An 18,018-nucleotide genomic window follows, 5' to 3' on the forward strand; every position below is an offset into this window, starting at 1 on the left:
CTGAGACCAGAGATCCAGACAGTCTGGCCAGAACCAGCGACAGCGATAGGAGAAAGACCAGACACAGGCAGAGTCAGCCTGGGCCAAGGAAGCATCACATAGCCTGACTGAGGCAAAGGATTACCCAGGGTGTGTCCAAAGTCGAGCCGAAGAACACGCGATAGAGCACGGAGGGGTGAAGGCGAACCAGGAGACCAAGCACAGAGACGCAAAGGGCCTGCCTTTACGCCTCAGCCACGCCAACACCCAGGACGCCTCTGCAGTGCGCCTCAGCCACGCCCACACCCCACGACTCCTCCCCTCCGCGCCTCAACCACACCCCTCGTGCGAAGGCTCGGCTCCGCGCCTCAACGCCCCACTCACACATACCCAGTTTCCCGAGGGAGTCCCTCCTCCCAGTACTCCACCCCCCCCCACCCCCCGCCCCGTTAATGTCACCTCCGGCGCCAGCCCAGGTGAGGCCCCGCCTTTTTCCCCACATGCCGCAGGACGCAAGTGTCCGTGGTTCCCTGGGGCTCCCCAGGGAAGGAAGCTGTAGGAGCGCGGCAGTGCTTCCCAGCCGACTGCCCCACTCCCCTCCTCAGTCACAGCACAGCGAGGGAGTCGGGGCGTCCAGGCTGGGGCTCCTGCTTCTCTCCAGGGGAGCGGGTGTGCGCCCGCTGTGTGGTGCACCCAGGGCTGGGGAGGCACCTGCCTCGCACTCTCTGGACGCGGGTAAGGTTGGAAACGCGCTCTCGAGCCGGGCCTTCACAGCATTTTCTTTTTCACTCCTGACCATCTTGGGAGGTAGATCTGTGATCTCCATTCAGAGAAGGGATCCAAACACGAACTGGCTTGCTCTGGATCACAGCATAGTTCGCAAGTGACGGTGGTGGGATTTGAACACAGGCAGTCTCGCCAACTTGCCTTCCCATCTCTTTTTTCAAAGTCACAAAGGTTTATTGTATAACTTACACCCTTAAAATTTTTAATGTGCTTGGTAATTTTTAAGACTGTACACACTTTTAAAGCTAACAGTTCTAGAATTTTGACAAAAGTATATAACCATATGACCATCACAGTGGTCAAGATACAGAACGTTGTCATCACCCCAAAATGTGCTCTGGTGCTCCTTTGCCAGCCCCTCCTTCACTGCCATACTCTGATAACCAAGGATGATTTCCGTTCTCACAGCTTTGTTTTCAAGAATGTCACGTGAATGGAATCGTGTACTGTGTCATCCTGTCTTCTTCTAAGGGCCCACATCACATGTCTTGCTCTTGCTGCAGTTCCCCCTGGCAGTGTCTGACCCCCCTCCCAGGCCCCTAGACTTTGAGGAGAGTTTGTCCTCACTGCCTGGGGCTGCTGCAAACCTGGAAAAGGAAGGATGTTGTAAAGCTGTCTTAGTCCATTCAGGCTGCTGCCGCAGACACGGTAGCTTATAAACAATAGAGGTTTATTCCTCTTAGTTCTGGAAACTGGGAGTTCAAGTCAAGTCCCCAGCATGGTCACACTGGGGAGGCCCTCTTCCTGGGTGGAGCCAGCACCTCTTCCTGGTGTCCTCATCCTAACTCACGGAGTCTCCTTTGTAGGAGCATTGATATCATTCATGAGGGCTCCATCCTCCTGAACTAAGCACTTATCAAAGCCCCCCCTCCTAATACCATCATATTGGACATTAAAATTTTGACCTGGGCTGGAGGACACACAAATATTCAGACCATAGCAGAGGAAATGACAAGGTGACTCAGGAATCAGGGACAGGAGCTCAGAACAAGACTTGGAACATTTCAGAAATACCACTCACATTTAGACTTTGTTGGGTAAGTCATGGAGAGTGACTTAGATTTGAACGTTAGACCCTCCCTCAGACCCGCATAGTGCCCTGGGAGCTGCCTCTTTGCTAAGAAACCATCTCAGAGGAGAAAGGTTGTTGGCCAGAAACGTTGGGTGTCCAGGCCAGCACGGCTTGCAAGCGGCCCTTAGGTCCAGAGAGTTGGAGAGAGAACAGGAAAGCTTATGCATCAGGGTTTCCTTTGGTTCTCTGCATTGTCTCCTTTGGTCACAGGTCTACTTTTTCTGTTTGCTCTTTGGAGAACTGCCTTTCACGAGAGAGGCTTTCCTTGAATGTCTTTCACCAAAAAGCCAGCTGTGTGGATGGGGCTTCACTGAGCACCTCCAAGTTTAGCAGACAGGTGTCCACTTCATTGCCCCCCTCCCCAGCTCAGCAGGGGCATTAGGAGGTCTCAGCTTCTGCACTGAGTTGCATGTGTTCATCCACCATCCAGGGCCAAACATTGCTGGCCGTGCCCTGCCTGGTTTCCCCTCCCACTCTCTTTGTCCATGTTGACATACTTTTTAAAAGTTTATTTTTGGCTACACTGGAGCTTCCTTGATGTGTGTGTGCTTTCTCTAGTTGCAGCAGGTGGGCTTCTCATTGTGGCGACTTCTCTGGTCGCTGAGCCCTGGGTCTAGGGCTTACAGACTCAGTAGTTGGTGGCGCATGGGCTTAGTTGCCCCAAAGCCTACGGAACCTTCTGCGTTGGCAGGCAGATTCTTAACCACTGGACCATCTGGGGAGTCCTGCACCTTTTTTTTTTTTTAATCTTCTATGATCACTTTAAAAGAATTTGGAAAGAAACCATTTTAATACTGGAAGACCAACTATGACTGTGATGTATTATGTCTATTTTCAAGACAGTCTGGAGTCATCCCCATGTCCTCACCCCCAAAAAACGAAGACATTGAAATTGAGGAAATGTGCAGACCACCTTTTGGAGGCGTTCATGATATAAGGAAGCAGGGAGTGGCCAGTACCTGGAAGGAGATGTGGAGTCAAGGTAGGAGGGATTACTGTTTAAAGATCAGTTATCCATGTAGTGACAGATTCTGTTTATACGCTAATGAATGATCCAACAATGGTCAGTGCAGGGGGAGGGTACCTGCACCAACAGAGACCTCGAGAAGATCAGAGGGGGCCCCAGTGAAGGGACTCATCTGTTCATGTAGTGAGAAAAGAAGGCAAAATGGGTCCAGTGCAGACAGGTTTCAGGTCAAGGGTGGGAAGGTTCAATGGCCTGTGTTTTCTCTAAGAAACGTTAAGCCAAGGCCACCATCTGGGAATGAGGGTGTGGCAAGTTTGAAGATATAGAACCTATTACCTCTTAGAGAAATGGAGGAGGACTTGAGTTTTGTTAACATTAATTGAAAATGAGGAGTCTGTCCGCCATTGTGGACCCGAGAAGTGAAGAGCGAGAGGGGAAGAGGAGCGTGCAAGCGGAAGAGACGAGCCCCTTCCACCAACTCCCGAGCGCGAGGCCGTCTTTATGGCTTCTCAGCGAGCGGCGGCGGCAGGAAGAGCCTCTCGGCCGAGGGCGGCAGCCAACTACAGTGAGTGCACAGGGAGAGGCCCAGGCGGCGGCGGCGGCGGCGGTAGCAGCAGCAGCAGCAGCTCTCGGGTTGCGGTGAAGAATGTCAGCCACTAGCGTGGATCAGAGACCTAAAGGGCAAGGAAATAAAGTTTCAGTACAAAACGGTTCGATTCATCAAAAAGATGCTGTAAATGATGATGATTTTGAGCCATACTTAAGTACCCAGACAAATCAGGGACTTAGAAGATTAGTTTTTTGGCATTCCACAGAGATGCTTCAAGTCTGCCTAGGGGAGACCTGGGGAGGGTAACCTGGATCCCACCTGTGTAGCAACCAGAGCTGTGCTTTGCATTTTATGTGATTTATATGTTGGAATTCTGCATACAATTTCACATAAAGCATTGGAAAGTCGTGTTTTTTTGTTTTTTTTTTTAAGACTGTAAGGGCATTTACATTAGTGAATCCAGTTTTTAAATTGTATCATAAAAGTTTCCTTATGTTGGGGCAAAAACATCTATAAAAGGTTTGTTTTAATGGGATGTTTAAATGAAAGGTCTTATGCTTTCTATTAATTAAATCACTTAAATCAATGATGAATCAATGTAATGTGCTGTTTAAAGAGATGTCTTAAAAGTTTGATACCAGTGAGACTATATTTTACCACCTCCTCCTTGCCAGTACTAATGAATAGGTTTTTACCAGTTACCTTTCTGTAATAACTAAAAATAATGATCTAATCAGGGTAAATGGTACTAAGACTTTCGCGGTGGCTCAGCAGGTAAAAGAATCCATCCACCAATGCAGGAGACAGGGGTTTGACCCTGGGTTGTGAATGTCCCCTGGAAAAGGAAATGACAAGTCACCCCAGTATTCTTGCCTGGGAAATATAGTCAGAGGAGCCTGAGGGGCTACAGTCCCTGAGGTCCTGAAGAGTCGGACACGACTTAGCAACTGAGCATGAACATGAACACTATAGAATATTGAAAACTGGCTTTATTGAGAGCAAAATTGAAAATTATCTGAAATCTTAAAGATAAGCCTTACAAAATTTAAATTTGTTGTGGTTACTTAGCTGAAATAGAAAATACAAATTGACCTTTTAAAGTAGATTAGTGAAAACTTGTATTGGTGAAATATTTGACGTAATTATTGGGAGATTTAAAGTTATGCAAGTATTTATAGCTTCTTGCACTGACCTAGCCGAAATAATTGTTTAATTAAATTTTCAGCGAAAAACACAGTATGTCTTTAAAATGAAATCCCTTCATCTGATTTTGCTATTATAAATAATAAAAATTATATTCTTTAGTCTGGAAAGGTTTTTACTGTTTGTTTTATATACTTAGAGCTAAATCAGTTCAAACTCAGAGATGCTTTAAAAACAGATTGTTGGTCTTTTACTTCTGTGGCAGTTTATTTCTTCTATTTTCCTAGTGCTCAATATCTTAGGAAATAATTTTCATAGTAATTTAAAAAGTAAATGTCCTTCAAGACTTAAAATTAGTTCTCTATAGTTCCTCAAAATAGTCTAACAAGGAAGTTGATTGAAAATTCAGGTTTAATTACTGTTAAAATATGCCATGTGATTTATACGTATAAATTTGAAGAATAAATTGAAAAACACCAAAAAAAAAAGAAAATGAAACCAGTCAACTTGACTGTGTGGTACACTCCCGCTGGAAGGTGGGGGAAGACAGGTGCAGGACTCTTCCAGGCTTGGGGTTTTACTAGGTGACTAGGAAGGAGGAAGAGGTGTGTTTCCAAGGGTGGGGTTATATGGAGGAATCAGACCCTCTCCTACCTCCCCACCATCCATACACTGGGGATGCGCAGCAGCTCCTAGGACCCTGGATACCCCAAAGCTCAAGGGGTTGCTGGCCTCTCTTAAAAATAAGCCAGAAACCACATTACAGCTGGTGCACAAAACTGCCTGAGCCTGAGAAACAGGGAAAATGTCAGAGAAGGAAAAAGATGAAAGATGCTCTCCAAAGGCTGAATAGGGGGCCTTGCTCCTGTGCTAAAGTCATGTCCAACTCTGCGACCCCATGGACTGTAACCACCATGCTCCTCTGTCCATGGGATTCTCCAGGCAGGAAACTGGAGTGGGTAGCCATGCCCTCTTCCGTAGGGATCTTCCTGACCCAGGGATCAAACCCACGTCTCTTATGTCTCCTGCGTTGACAGGCAGGTTCTTTACCACCTGCTCCACCTAGGAAGCATGAAGGAAACTCAAGCTGACCCTGCCAAATTAAGGGGCTCTCCTGCCAGGGACTGGAATGGGGCTCTGAGTTCATGTCTGTACCTCAGACTTGCAGATGTGCAAAGGCCTCTCCTTGGTATCTACCAGCTCTGAACTCACACGTGCCATAGTTAGTTTAATTCTGACTTTATTATTTTTTAATATTAATTTATTTTAATTGGAGGCTAATTACTTTACAATATTGTAGTGTTTTTTTTGCCATACATTGACATGAATCAGCCATGGGTGTACATGTGTCCCCCATCCTGAACTCCCCTCCCACCTCCCTCCTGACTTTATTATTTTTAAAATTTTATTCATTTGATTTTGGCTGTGCTGGGTCTTCATTGCTGTGTGCAGGGCTTTCTCTAGTTGCAGTGAGCAGGGGCTGCTCTCTGGCTGTGGTGCACAGGCTTCTCATTGTACTGGCTTCTCTTGTTGCAGAGCAGGGGCTGTAGGTGTGAGGGCTTCAGTAGCTGTGGTGCACGAGCTTAGTTACCCCAAGGCATGTTCAATCTCCCTGGACCAGGGACTGAACCTGTGTCCTCTGTGTTGGCAGGTGGATTCTTCTCTTTTTCTTTTGGCAGGTGAATTCTTAACCACTGGACTACAGGGGAAGTCCTAATTATGACTTTGAGGGCTGGTTTTATGGAAATATTTCTTCTTTTTCTTTGCTCTTAGCTATATATATAATTTTCACCACATGGCTTGTGGGATTTCAGTTCTAATTAGAGTTTTCATCTTTTTTGGATATATGCCCAGAAGTGGGATTGCTAAATTAAATGGTAACTCTATTTTAGTTTTTTACCCTTCATACTGTTCTGCATAGCAGCTACACCAATTATATTCCCACCAACAGTGTACAAGTGTTCCCCTTTCTCCACATCCTTTCCATCATTTGTTATTTGTAGAATCTTTGATGATGCCCATTCTGACCAGTATGAGGTGACAGCTCATGGTAGTTTTGATTTTATTTCACTAATAATTAGCAACATTATTAATCAGCACATTTTTCATGTTCTTCTTGGCCATCTGTATGTTTTCTTTGGAGAAATGTCTATTTAGGTCTTCTGCCCATTTTTTGACTGGGTTGTTTGTTTCTTGTTATTGAGCTATACAACCTGTTTATGTTTGGAAATTAAACCCTTGTTGATCATATCATTTGCAAATATTGTCTCCTCCTCCATAGGTTGTCTTTTCTTTTTGTTGATGGTTTCCTTTGCTGTGCAAAAGATTGTAAATTTCATTAGGTCCCATTTGTTTATTTTTGCTTTTATTTCCTTTGCTTTTCCTCTCCTCCATTTTTATCACCTTCTACCAAGGACTCCTATTGTCTGTATGTTACTGCTTCTACTTTTATCCTCTGTATCTTTTAGCTTCTCTTTTATATTATCTGTTCCTTTTTTCTGTTTTACTTTTGGGGAATTTCTGTCATTCTAGTTCATTAACTCACTCTTCAGCTAATTCATCCATTCAAGACATACCTTGAAAGTACATATAACACGTGTGCAGGCTCTTTAGGGTGACCCTGGAACACAAAAGGTAAGGGGCAGAAGGTGGAGATGCAAACTTTGTGTGGGACATGTCCCACAATATTTGAATATTGTTCTTTAGTCCAACTATTATATATTTAACCTAGTATCTCTTATTGGTTCTTTTTGATGTTTTTGTGTTCTTGTTTTGTAGTTCCAATTTCTTCCTTGTATCTTTTAACATGTTCATTAGTCTAATTTAAAAATCCTTATTCTGAAGATAATTCAGTGTGTAACTTCTCTCCTGAAAGTGGTGATGCCCTTAACCCGTGAGATCTAACACTGTCTTCAAGTCAATGTCTCCCAGCTGGTGTCACTGAAGTCAAAAGTGAAGTACTGAGAGCAGAGAAGGCTGCCGTACTACATCCTCTGGGGCATATTCTGTTCTGTCCATAGGTCCTGACAATTTCAGTGCGTGGGGAGCAGATAAGCCCCAGAGGGAGGCACCAGAGAAGCAGCCAGCCACTCCTCACCCCACAGAACAAGCTCTCCAGGCCTGCCTTCACACTTTGCTCTCCAGAGGGAAGCAGCATTAGAGGGACTCTGCCTTGCAACGTCATCCCTAAGGTCTGGGTGTTTGGAGCAGGAGATGATTAGGCAACTGGCAAAATCAGTGGGTCCTGACCTGTTTTTTCCAGTATCTCCCAAACACAGGAGATCTGGGCTGCCCTGATTTGACTCCAAAGACCTGGAGCAGAGATTAGAGTCCCTGCAGGTATGGGGCAGGTCCTATGGGTCCTAAGGGAATGGTAGGGGAGTACAGAACCCACTCCTCCATTTCCTTGTCCCCAGCACCCTGTAGACTCTCACACCCTCTCCTCTCTTGGGGAGGAGCCCGCAGGGTGCCTGACTGTGACCTGGCTTGGTATTTATCACCATGTCTGTTTACCTGTCTGTTCTGCTCCATGACAAAGCATATTTGTCTGGGCAGCCTCAGCACTTTGCTTAGAGTAAGAAGGACCAATCCCCGCCTCCCTTTTTTTCCTTCCTTTTTTTTTTTTTTTTTAAATTGAAGTATAGTTGATTTACAGTATTGTGCCAATCTCTGCTATACAGCAGAGTGCCTCAGTTATATATATACTTTTTCATGTTCTTTTCCATTATGGTTTCTCCAAGGAGATTGGATATAGTTCCCTGGGCTATACAGTAAGACCTTGTTGTTAATCTATGCTATATATAATAGTTTGCATCTGCTAATCCCAAACTCCCAGTCCATCCCTCTCCCTCCCTGCAAGAAGGACCAGTTTTATTTCTACAGACCATGAGGCTTTAGAGTAAGGCTCAGAGTAACATTCTCATCCTCAGGAGATGTTGGGCTCAGATTTACACATAGCTGTTTGGCCCACCTTCCCAGATGAAAGGGGTTATATTTGCTGATTTCTGGGCAAACCCAAAGCGTGTCCCATAGAAGGTTCTGCCTCTTACCTTCTGTGTTCCGGGGTCACCCTGGAGAGCCTGCATACGTGTTATATGTACTTTGAGTGTATATCTTTAGGCATGGGCCCCTTATTTCACTATAAATTTTCACATGTGTGCGTGCTAAGTTGCTTCAGTTGTGTCCAACTCTGTGACACTGTGGACTGTAGCCCTCTAGGCTCCTCTGTCTATGGGATTCTCCAGGCAAGAATACTGGAGTGGGTTGCCATGCCCTCCTCCAGGGGATCTTCCCAACCCAGGGATTGAACCTAGGTCTCTGATAGTCTCCTACATCGGCAGGTAGGTTTTTTACAACTAGCGCTACCTGTGAAGCCCATAAATTTTCACATGAGAACACCCATCTTAAGACACCCGCTCACTGAGCCCACTGGTCAGAGCTTGGAGGCATGCTGCACAGCGCTGGCCTGAAATAGGAGTGGGGAGGGCAGAGCTGGAAGTGAGACAAGTGACTTATTTTGGGTGGGTGATGTGAGTCTGCGGGGGCGGGGGTGCGGTGGGCAGCCCCTTAGAGGAAATCTTTAGCACTTTACTGGAATCGGGCAGTCTCCACCTGCCTTCTTGTGGCTTTACAGAAGACAGGGGGGAGGTAGCAGGTGTATCAGCAGCTGGGGGAGGACCTGGAGGAGTGGAGGATGAGAGTGCAGACTCCTCCAGCCCCCACTGCCCCCCCCCAGCCCCCACTGCCACACCTCAGCCCCTGCTGCCCCTCCCCCATCACCACCTGTCTTCTGGCCTCTGGAGTTCTTTCTCTTTCTGAGCCCCCTGCTCAGGCCCTTGGGTGACTCAGGGCCTTCTTCCTTCCAGAGGTCCTGGCTGGCATGGGGGCAGGAGCCATACATTCCCAACTTTGCCAGCTTCTTCCAGGAAAAGCTTGGGAGAGGAGTAGAATTATCTAACAGGCCATAAGAGCGTCTGAGTTAAAGTATTGGCTGCAAAAAGAGAGCAGACTGCTTCAGCTTCTAAAGGAGATTATGCTCAGGCCTGATGTTCAGAAAGACAGCTTTCACAGGAGTGGAGGGGATGGGGTGCTGCTTCTCAGAAGCCAGGGGCAAGCAGGAGGGTTGGAGCTGCCAGCTAACTTGCCAAGGGGTTGGGGGGAGCCTGGTGTATGCAAAGGCTGAGGGTTCTGGTTGGTGGGCGGGGGGCATTCTCCCTGAGAAGTGAGGCCTTCTGTGGAAGACCCCTCAAAACCCTCTTTCCCCGCAAACACTGAAGCATCGCCTTCTGGACACAATGGTCAGTAGTTTCCACTCTGCCTCAGGGTGAGCAGAGCAGGTCTGAAGACTGGAAGTTGGAACACGGGCAGGCTCAGCAGACCCTCCATCCCAGTTCCTGCTCCAGAGCCTGCTGTGGGCGCCACGAACTTGCTCCTGCTTGAGGGGCAGGGTGCATGCCCAGCACCTCCATTCCTTCAGCACGTCATCTGTGCCTCCCAAACACTGGCCTTGAGGGGAGGGAAGTCTGCTAGTTTTCAGCTTTGCTCCCTCTCTTCTTTGGCCTGGAAATCCTAAAGAAAAAGATTGCCAGATTCTTTTTCAAATTCCAAACTTAGGTTTTTATAAAGATACCATAAACAAAAGGCGAAACAGCACTCTGAAAGACACTATTTATTGCAATCATAAAGAAAAATGATTACTTTTTAGAATATATAAAGCAACATTACCAGTTAGCAATATGAATAGGCAATGATGTGAACATGTAAAGTGAAGTTGCTCAGTCGTGTCAGAATTTCCTTCTTTTTCAGGGCTGAATAATATTTCATTGCATATGGTACAGTATTTTTGAAGGGTGACTTTGTAGTAATCACAAATTTCAGTGATGGCATTCTTTGATATCATTCCACTTCTAGTTATAACCTGAAAAAATATTTGCACATTTGAGATGAGACATTTACAAAGATGTTCATTGCAGCATTATTTATTTTTTGGCTGCACTGTGCAACATGGCCTTCCCTGGTGGCTCAGTGGTAAAGAACCCCCTGCCAAAGCAGGAGACATGGGTTCAATCCCTGGATTGGGAAGATTCCCCTGGAGAAGGAAATGGCAACCCACTCCAGTATTCTTGCCTGGGAAATCCCATGAACAGAGGAGCCTGGCAGGTTTCAGTCTATGTGGTCACAAAAGAATTGGACATGACTTAGTGAATAAACACCACCAACAATGAGGGATATGGGATCTCAGCTCCCTGACCAGGGATGGAATCTATGGCCCTTGAAGTGGAAGCATGGAGTCCTAACCACTGGCACTCTTTCCCTTGCTAAGTTTCTGCTATACTGGCCTTCATACTGCTTTTGAACTTAAGCTTTCTTCTCTTCCAGGACCTTTGCACACTATGTTCCCTTTGCCTGGATTGCCCTTCCTCCAGATTTGTGAGGCAAGTCCATCATTTCCTCCAGACCTTGCTCAAATGTCATATTATTTGCGGGGCTTTCCCCGATCATCCAGTGCCCTGTATTCTACTTTGTTTTCTCACTATAGCACTTTCCATTGCCTAAGAAATGATGTACTTATCTATCTATCGGTCTCCTCTCCTCTTTAAGTTTTGTAAGGACAGACTTGGTCAGCTTTGCTCATTGCTGCATTTCCAATGCTGTAAACAGTGAAAGTGTTAGTCGATCAGTCGTGTCTGACTCTTTGCAACCCCATGGACGCACGAGGTTCCTCTGCCCATGGAATTCTCTAGGCAAGAATACTGGAGTGGGTAGCCATTCCCTTTTCCAGGAGATCATCCCAATTCAGGGACAGAACATGGACTTCCTGCATTGCAGGCAGATTCTTTACCATCTGAGCCACCAGAGAAACAGAGTAGATATTTGTTGAATTAATAGATGAGTGGATAAGTAGTCTTTCAGTGGTTTCCTCTGGGGAGTGAAAGAGGTAAGAGATTTTTCACTTTTTACTGGATATTCCTGTATATCATTAGATGTATTTTTATTGAGTTTGTATCACCTTTTTATTTTAAAAAATCAGAAAAAAAATTAAAAACCACATCCAAAATTTACTAGTATTTTCTCTGTTAACAGCTGCTTGAAGACAAGCTATAGTAGGTACCACCTGACTAAGAACAACTTATAGAAGAAACATCTAACCTGGAAAGTTTTATCCATCTCCTTGTGTTTGAAAAATATTTTCATTTATATTTTTCTCTTCTGTATTCGTGTTGCTCTATTTTTTTTAATTATTTTTTTTGATTGCACTGTCTTGATTGTGGCATGGGAGATCTTTAGCTGTGGCATGTGGGATCTAGTTCCCTGACCAAGGATCAAACCTGGGTCCCTTGCATTGGGAGCGTGGACTGTTAGCCACTGGACCACCAGGGATGTCCCTGTGTTGCTTTATTTTAGCAGTAGCATTTCCAGGCCCAGTTTGTGGCAGTCTCTGAGGCCATGGCAGCAGGTTTCTGTCCTGCAGAGGCCGGGAACAAAGCACAATCAGTAGTGCTGGGCAAGGAGATGTGGATATGAGGAGTTGTGGCTTAAACAAGGCTTCTCAACGTGTGAGTGATGGTAACTGATTGAAAAGGAAATTGAAAAAAAGAAAAAGTGAAATTGGACATTGGAACACACTGGACTGAACCACACTAAGCTGGTTCCTCTAAGGCAGAACTTCTTGGAGCCTTCAAGATGGCCCCAAAGGGGAAGATAGCAGACAGCTAGCTTCCTGAGCTCCTGTGACCACAGCATCCTTCTCAGAGGTTGTAACGTTTAGAGGACAAAGCTTGCAAAACACACGTAAGTTTCTGCCAGTAAAGATGTTTCTTAAGAGGAGTCCTGGCTGGTGGTACATGGTCCAAAGAATAGGTGCTAGAATAAGCTACAGGGGTTGGCAGAGACCTATCAGCTGGAGCGTGAACCTCACCATTCAACTTCTGATGACCACAAAAAAGGTGGGGGGGGGGGGGCGGGAAGAGGATGGTGATAGGATCAAGGTACAAAGAAAGGAAAATCTCAAAAAACTTATTTCAGCAGTTAATATCATTACACTCAGTGCAAGATCCTTTCCCAGAAATCAACATTTGTCTAAAGCTTCTATTTTTTTAAAAAGAAAATATTTATTAGTATTTATTCAGCTGCATCGGGTCTTAGCTGCAGCATGTGGACTCTAGTTTCCTGCTGCTGCTGCTTCTAAGTCACTTCAGTCGTGTCCTACTCTGTGCGACCCCATAGACGGCAGCCCAACAGGCTCCCCCGTCTCTGGGATTCTCCAGGCAAGAATACTGGAGTGGGTTGCCATTTCCTTCTCCAATGCATTAAAGTGAAAAGTGAAAGCAAAGTTGCTCAGTCGTGTCTGACTCTTAGCGACCCCATGGACTGCAGCCTACCAGGCTCCTCCATCCATGGGATTTTCCAGGCAAGAGTACTGGAGTGGGGTGCCATTGCCTTCTCCGCTAGTTCCCTGACCAGGGATCAAAACCTGGTCCCCTGCATTGGGACCTCAGAACCACCAGGGAAGTCCCTACAGCTTCCATTTGGAGTTGGCTGGGCCTGATTGAAAGGGCACCATACCTTTGCCCCTTCGGATTGAGGGATAAACGGACTATATCTAAAATGCAGCCTGTTGAAATTGGGTAAGTCTCATGAGATATAGTCTCCATAAAGAATGAAACAGACACTTCTGCAAAGTAAGTCTACTGAGTGAGTGTGGCCCGACTTCACGGAACAGAGACTGCTGGCCCCAATTCCCAGTTGATAGCACAGGTTGGTGAAGACCACACAGAGGTTTCCTTGTTCAGACCTCCGGTTGTGTGCAGTTTGCTGAGATCCCTGAATACTTTGAGGGATCCCCAAGGACAGGAGGAAATCCCATGAGAGAATTAGAGCAACAGCTGAAAACTTTTTCCCTCAGGGAATTCACAGAAGTGCAGACCTCAAAGCCTGTCAAGTCAGGGAGTGATTTTGGGGAAAAGGACATTCTTATCCTATTGCCCAAATCAGCACTAGTCTTCACTACAGCTATTCTGGTAAAATGCTTTTCTCTCAGGTTACGTGTAGAACTTTTAATCTTCAAAATTCAGGTTTAGTTGCAAAAGGCCTATTTAAAAATTCAAGCAAGACTTGTTCAGCAAGCACTAGTTTGGGGACATCCTGAAGGGTTAGGGGAAGGAACCGATGAAAACTTCAGGCATTTTCTGAGCTCTGCGAGAGTTGACACTTGGATCCCAATCCCTGCCTGGCCTGTAACAACTAGGGGCTTGGGCAAGTCAAACACTGGACTGGGAAGGATATAATCTTCCAACCTGACAGCAAATCTAATCATTCCCTTAAGTCTAAGGAAAGCTTTTAAAAGGCTTAATGTTTCATTACCACCTCTACTGGTTTAATAGTTTCTTTTTGGCTCAAGTTTTTACCACCACTCAAGCTGAAGCATTAACAGGCTAAAGTGCTTATTTCCAGTCTCTAACTTACCCAAGAAAATCAGTCAAGTATTCCAATTTAGTGTATGTTCAAAATTAAGTGGGTTTCTAGGACAAAAGTTCAAACAGCTTTTGCTGCTAAGAGTTCCTGAAGTTATGCACCAAGCTCTTCTCAGGTACACCTCGACTCCTGTGAGGCTTGGCTTTCTACATTTGTATATCACATCTCTGGGTGATTCTTACCCCTCATGCTATGCTTGTGGTTACACTAGTTTTAGTACCAGAAGTGATTTTCTTAGCAGTGTAAAGCTGAGAACCAGGACTTCCAACTCTTCCCCTTTACTTCCACACCCAGCCCCTCCCCTTCCTATTTCCAGTTGAGAACCACCACTGAAGAAATTTATGAAGCAGGGGAATGGTAGAGGCCTGTGCCCCCAAATATTCTTACACCACCTTCAATTAGCACTGGGAGTATACTTCCTAATGCTTAATTAACCGTGTTACACCCTCACATCCAACTCTGAAATCCCGTGGAGCCCACTCCACTGTCCCATGAAATTTTCCAGGCAAGAATACCGGAGTGGGTTGCCATTTCCTTCGCCAGGGGATCTTCCCAACCCATTGATCCAACCTGCATTCTTTGGTTCTCCTGCAGGCTTTTTACCCCTGCGCCACCTGGGATGGGAGCATAAAATCTGCTGTGTAGGGCTTCCCCAAGATTCTTACCACCCAAGTTACAGAATCTCCTTCACTGGAGCAATCTCACCTCTACAAGGAGGCAAAGCTGTTAAGTCATTAGGAACCAACGTTAGTAACCACCTTAACTCAATTTTTCTCCTTACCCTTGTTGACCAAGGCTCCATTTGGTTCTTGGCTCAGTTTACTTACGAGAAAATTATGGTTCTATTATCTAAGGCTAAACACCTGTAAGTGTAAAGCACCAGAGGAAAAAAGGACAATAGCCAACCAATAATTACAAGATTTCAGAACACAATTGAACAGCCTCAAAACTTCATTTCTCTGTAATAAGTCTTGTTACCCACTATTTGAGGAGGCAGGAAAGTGCTTTCCCTCAATATGCCTCCATACTCTTACAATTTGAAATAGTTTTAATTATACTAGAATCCTATTAATGACCTTGAACAAAGTTCTATACTTTGCACACGGGATGTTTGCCAATGACTTAAAATTTGGTCGCACAAACCTCAAATGCCTTCTTTGAATACCATTTTAACCTGTTGAGTACCCACCATTACCATGTAATTTCACAACAGACACCAAAAATGCATGCAACAAAACTTTTATTAATATTTTGAACAGGTTCAGCTATTACTGAAACTGGTAATTTCTAAACTTAAATTGGGGTAAATGGCTAGAGTGCAGAAGGATGTCATCATTGAACATTATGAATAGAAGACTGAAGAATTAACAGCCACCCCTCAGACGAAGGACCAGGTGCAGGGTCGACTCTTTCTGGATGTTGTAATCAGAAAGAGTGCGGCCATCTTCCAGCTGCTTGCCGGCAAAGATGAGCCTCTGCTGGTCAGGGGGAATGCCTTCCTTATCCTGGATCTTGGCCTTCACGTTCTCGATGGTGTCACTGGGCTCCACTTCCAGGGTGATGGTCTTGCCGGTCAGGGTCTTCACGAAGATCTGCATACCACCCCTCAGACGGAGGACCAGGTGCAGGGTCGACTCTTTCTGGATGTTGTAATCAGAAAGAGTGCGGCCATCTTCCAGCTGCTTGCCGGCAAAGATGAGCCTCTGCTGGTCAGGGGGAATGCCTTCCTTATCCTGGATCTTGGCCTTCACGTTCTCGATGGTGTCACTGGGCTCCACCTCCAGGGTGATGGTCTTGCCGGTCAGGGTCTTCACGAAGATCTGCATACCACCCCTCAGACGGAGGACCAGGTGCAGGGTCGACTCTTTCTGGATGTTGTAATCAGAAAGAGTGCGGCCATCTTCCAGCTGCTTGCCGGCAAAGATGAGCCTCTGCTGGTCGGGGGGAATGCCCTCCTTATCCTGGATCTTGGCCTTCACGTTCTCGATGGTGTCACTGGGCTCCACTTCCAGGGTGATGGTCTTGCCGGTCAGGGTCTTCACGAAAATCTGCATACCACCCCTCAGACGGAGGACCAGGTGCAGGGTCGACTCTTTCTGGATGTTGTAATCAGAAAGAGTGCGGCCATCTTCCAGCTGCTTGCCGGCAAAGATGAGCCTCTGCTGGTCAGGGGGAATGCCTTCCTTATCCTGGATCTTGGCCTTCACGTTCTCGATGGTGTCACTGGGCTCCACCTCCAGGGTGATGGTCTTGCCGGTCAGGGTTTTCACGAAGATCTGCATTTTGACCTATAAGGTTAAAAAGGAAAAGGTTAAAAAGGAAAAGGTTAAAAAGGAAAAGGTTACTGTATCATTTTCAGAATCTTTTACCGCTTTCATAGTTCATTGGTTATTTAAAACTAACAGATTATATTCTAAAACGCTCATTGGTTATTTAAAACAGATTATATTCTAAAACGCCTTATTTACGTCAAGATCTCTCACAAATCTCTCCTATTCTTTTACTAGACAATGTATCCATCACTGGAGGCAATATTCCTTAGTCAAGATGTCTCCCTAACAGGCTGGAGACTCGAAAGTACTTTCCGAGATTATCATCCAGAACTGTTCAGGTACTTCGTTAAGATCCCGCCCAATTCCCCCCAAACCTAGTCATCATGTCAGCATTTAGATAAGAAACTTTTTTAAACGCAAGTGGGGACCTACACCTCCTCCACGGCAGAATTCGAATTAAAAACGTTTCCAGAAGCCCCCGCCGACTACCTCTCTTCCACCTTTCTCCCCTGAAGCAGACGCGATGGAATCTCCATCGGTTAAGTGTCCGTTGACCTGTGCCGGCGGGCGCGCGCGCCAACCGCCCCCGCTCCCGACACGTAAACACGGCCTGCTCTTCCGGAAAGGCCGGGGCCGCGTCACCTCGCTTCCCCTCCCCCACACCCACCCCCACCCGCCTCGTCTCGCGGACTCCCAAGGCCTCTGCGGCTAGCCCTCACGGAAGCCCCCTTCTCCGCTCCTCCCGACGCTCATGGCTGCGGGCCAGTACCTGTGAGTGAATGCGAAGATGCCGCAAATTCAATCACGCCGAGTCACCTCCAAGACGACACAGGAACCCAACAATGCCAGCCGCGTCTAAGCGCTCCGGCTCGGCGGGGCCGATATTTATACAACGTCTGTTGCGTCATTTATCACTCTTACGTAGGCCTAGTGTCCCTGCGCCGCTGAAAGTAGTTCTCCCGGCCCCACCTCTCGCGACGCAGTTATGTCCTTCGACTGAGCTCTAAATTCCTCAGAACCGAAAAAAAGGATCCTAACAAATCAGCTCCCCTCTCCTCCAGATGATCCTTCTCCTCCTTTAGGAAAAGGTAGGAAAATTATCGGGCGGATGAATTCGAGTTAAGGGGCTCTTCCTCGAAAGCTCTGGAAACTTCCTTGCAGCGCCGGCGCTGATTGGTGAGGGGGTGTGAGGCGAGCCCGGCTCTGATTGGTGGGGAAGGCAGCGGCTCGGCTGTTGCTGGGCTCCCGCTGGGGTGATTCGGCGACGACGTTGCTTAGTAACTGAGAGCGCGTGCGCGGCACAGGCGCGCCTTCACTAGAGAAGCATACTTCCGGCTGGGGGTGGAGGAGGGGTCTTTTCCTCCCGCCTCTTAGGCCCGGACTTCTCAAATGTGTTGTTGGGTTTTGGGTCAAAATATAGCGGGTTCTGCGGTGATTTTCCCGAGAAAGTGGTGGTCTGGAGATGCCCAGGAGGTAGGCGGCGGAGCCCGCAGTTTTTCTGGTGTCTGCTGTGAGGCACAAGCCCCTCTCACGTCGGCCGGTTTTATTTTTTACGTCGGCCGGTTTTATTTTTGTTGTCTGGAACACAGTTGCGGAACTTTAGTCACGTTGTACAGTTAGGGTGCTTTGGTCGTGCTTTGAGGAGACGAAATCTAGACTTGGGACTCCGTGCTGGGCCCGAGTATCCCCCAAACCCCTCCGCCCCACCGACCGAGGAGGACCCCTCCTCCACCGCGGAGGCGTTCCCCTGACGAGGAGGTTCCTCCCGACCTCC

At 46.7% G+C, this 18,018-nt stretch overlaps 1 protein-coding gene and 1 long non-coding RNA gene across 5 annotated transcripts in view; one reads left to right on the top strand and one right to left on the bottom strand.

Moving 5' to 3' along the window:
* Positions 1-3,940, top strand: part of LOC101907886 (uncharacterized) — a 9,759-nt gene extending 5,819 nt beyond the window's left edge. The window contains exon 4 of one of the 2 annotated variants that reach the window (XR_238689.5): positions 2,677-3,940. This is a non-coding gene — a long non-coding RNA (uncharacterized lncRNA). The remainder of the gene's footprint in view (positions 1-2,676) is intronic. The other variant, XR_238690.5, reaches the window with a different exon arrangement.
* Positions 3,941-15,194: 11,254 nt separating this feature from the next.
* UBB (ubiquitin B) lies at positions 15,195-17,101 on the bottom strand. Of its 3 annotated transcripts, none has more exons than XM_059877709.1 (2): positions 16,734-17,101; positions 15,195-16,259 (listed from the first exon to the last, which is right to left on the bottom strand). In XM_059877709.1, exon 2 carries the CDS (start codon positions 16,251-16,253, stop codon positions 15,336-15,338), a length of 918 nt encoding a protein of 305 aa, XP_059733692.1. In that variant the 5' UTR covers positions 16,254-16,259; positions 16,734-17,101; the 3' UTR covers positions 15,195-15,335.
* Positions 17,102-18,018: the final 917 nt, after the last annotated feature.

Source organism: Bos taurus, chromosome 19, assembly GCF_002263795.3.
Source record: "Bos taurus isolate L1 Dominette 01449 registration number 42190680 breed Hereford chromosome 19, ARS-UCD2.0, whole genome shotgun sequence".
In the NCBI taxonomy this organism is placed as follows: domain Eukaryota; kingdom Metazoa; phylum Chordata; class Mammalia; order Artiodactyla; family Bovidae; genus Bos; species Bos taurus.

Bases quoted from the DNA above. Each gene is read 5' to 3' on its own strand.
- UBB (XM_059877709.1), bottom strand. From the start codon at position 16,253: ATGCAGATCTTCGTGAAAACCCTGACCGGCAAGACCATCACCCTGGAG.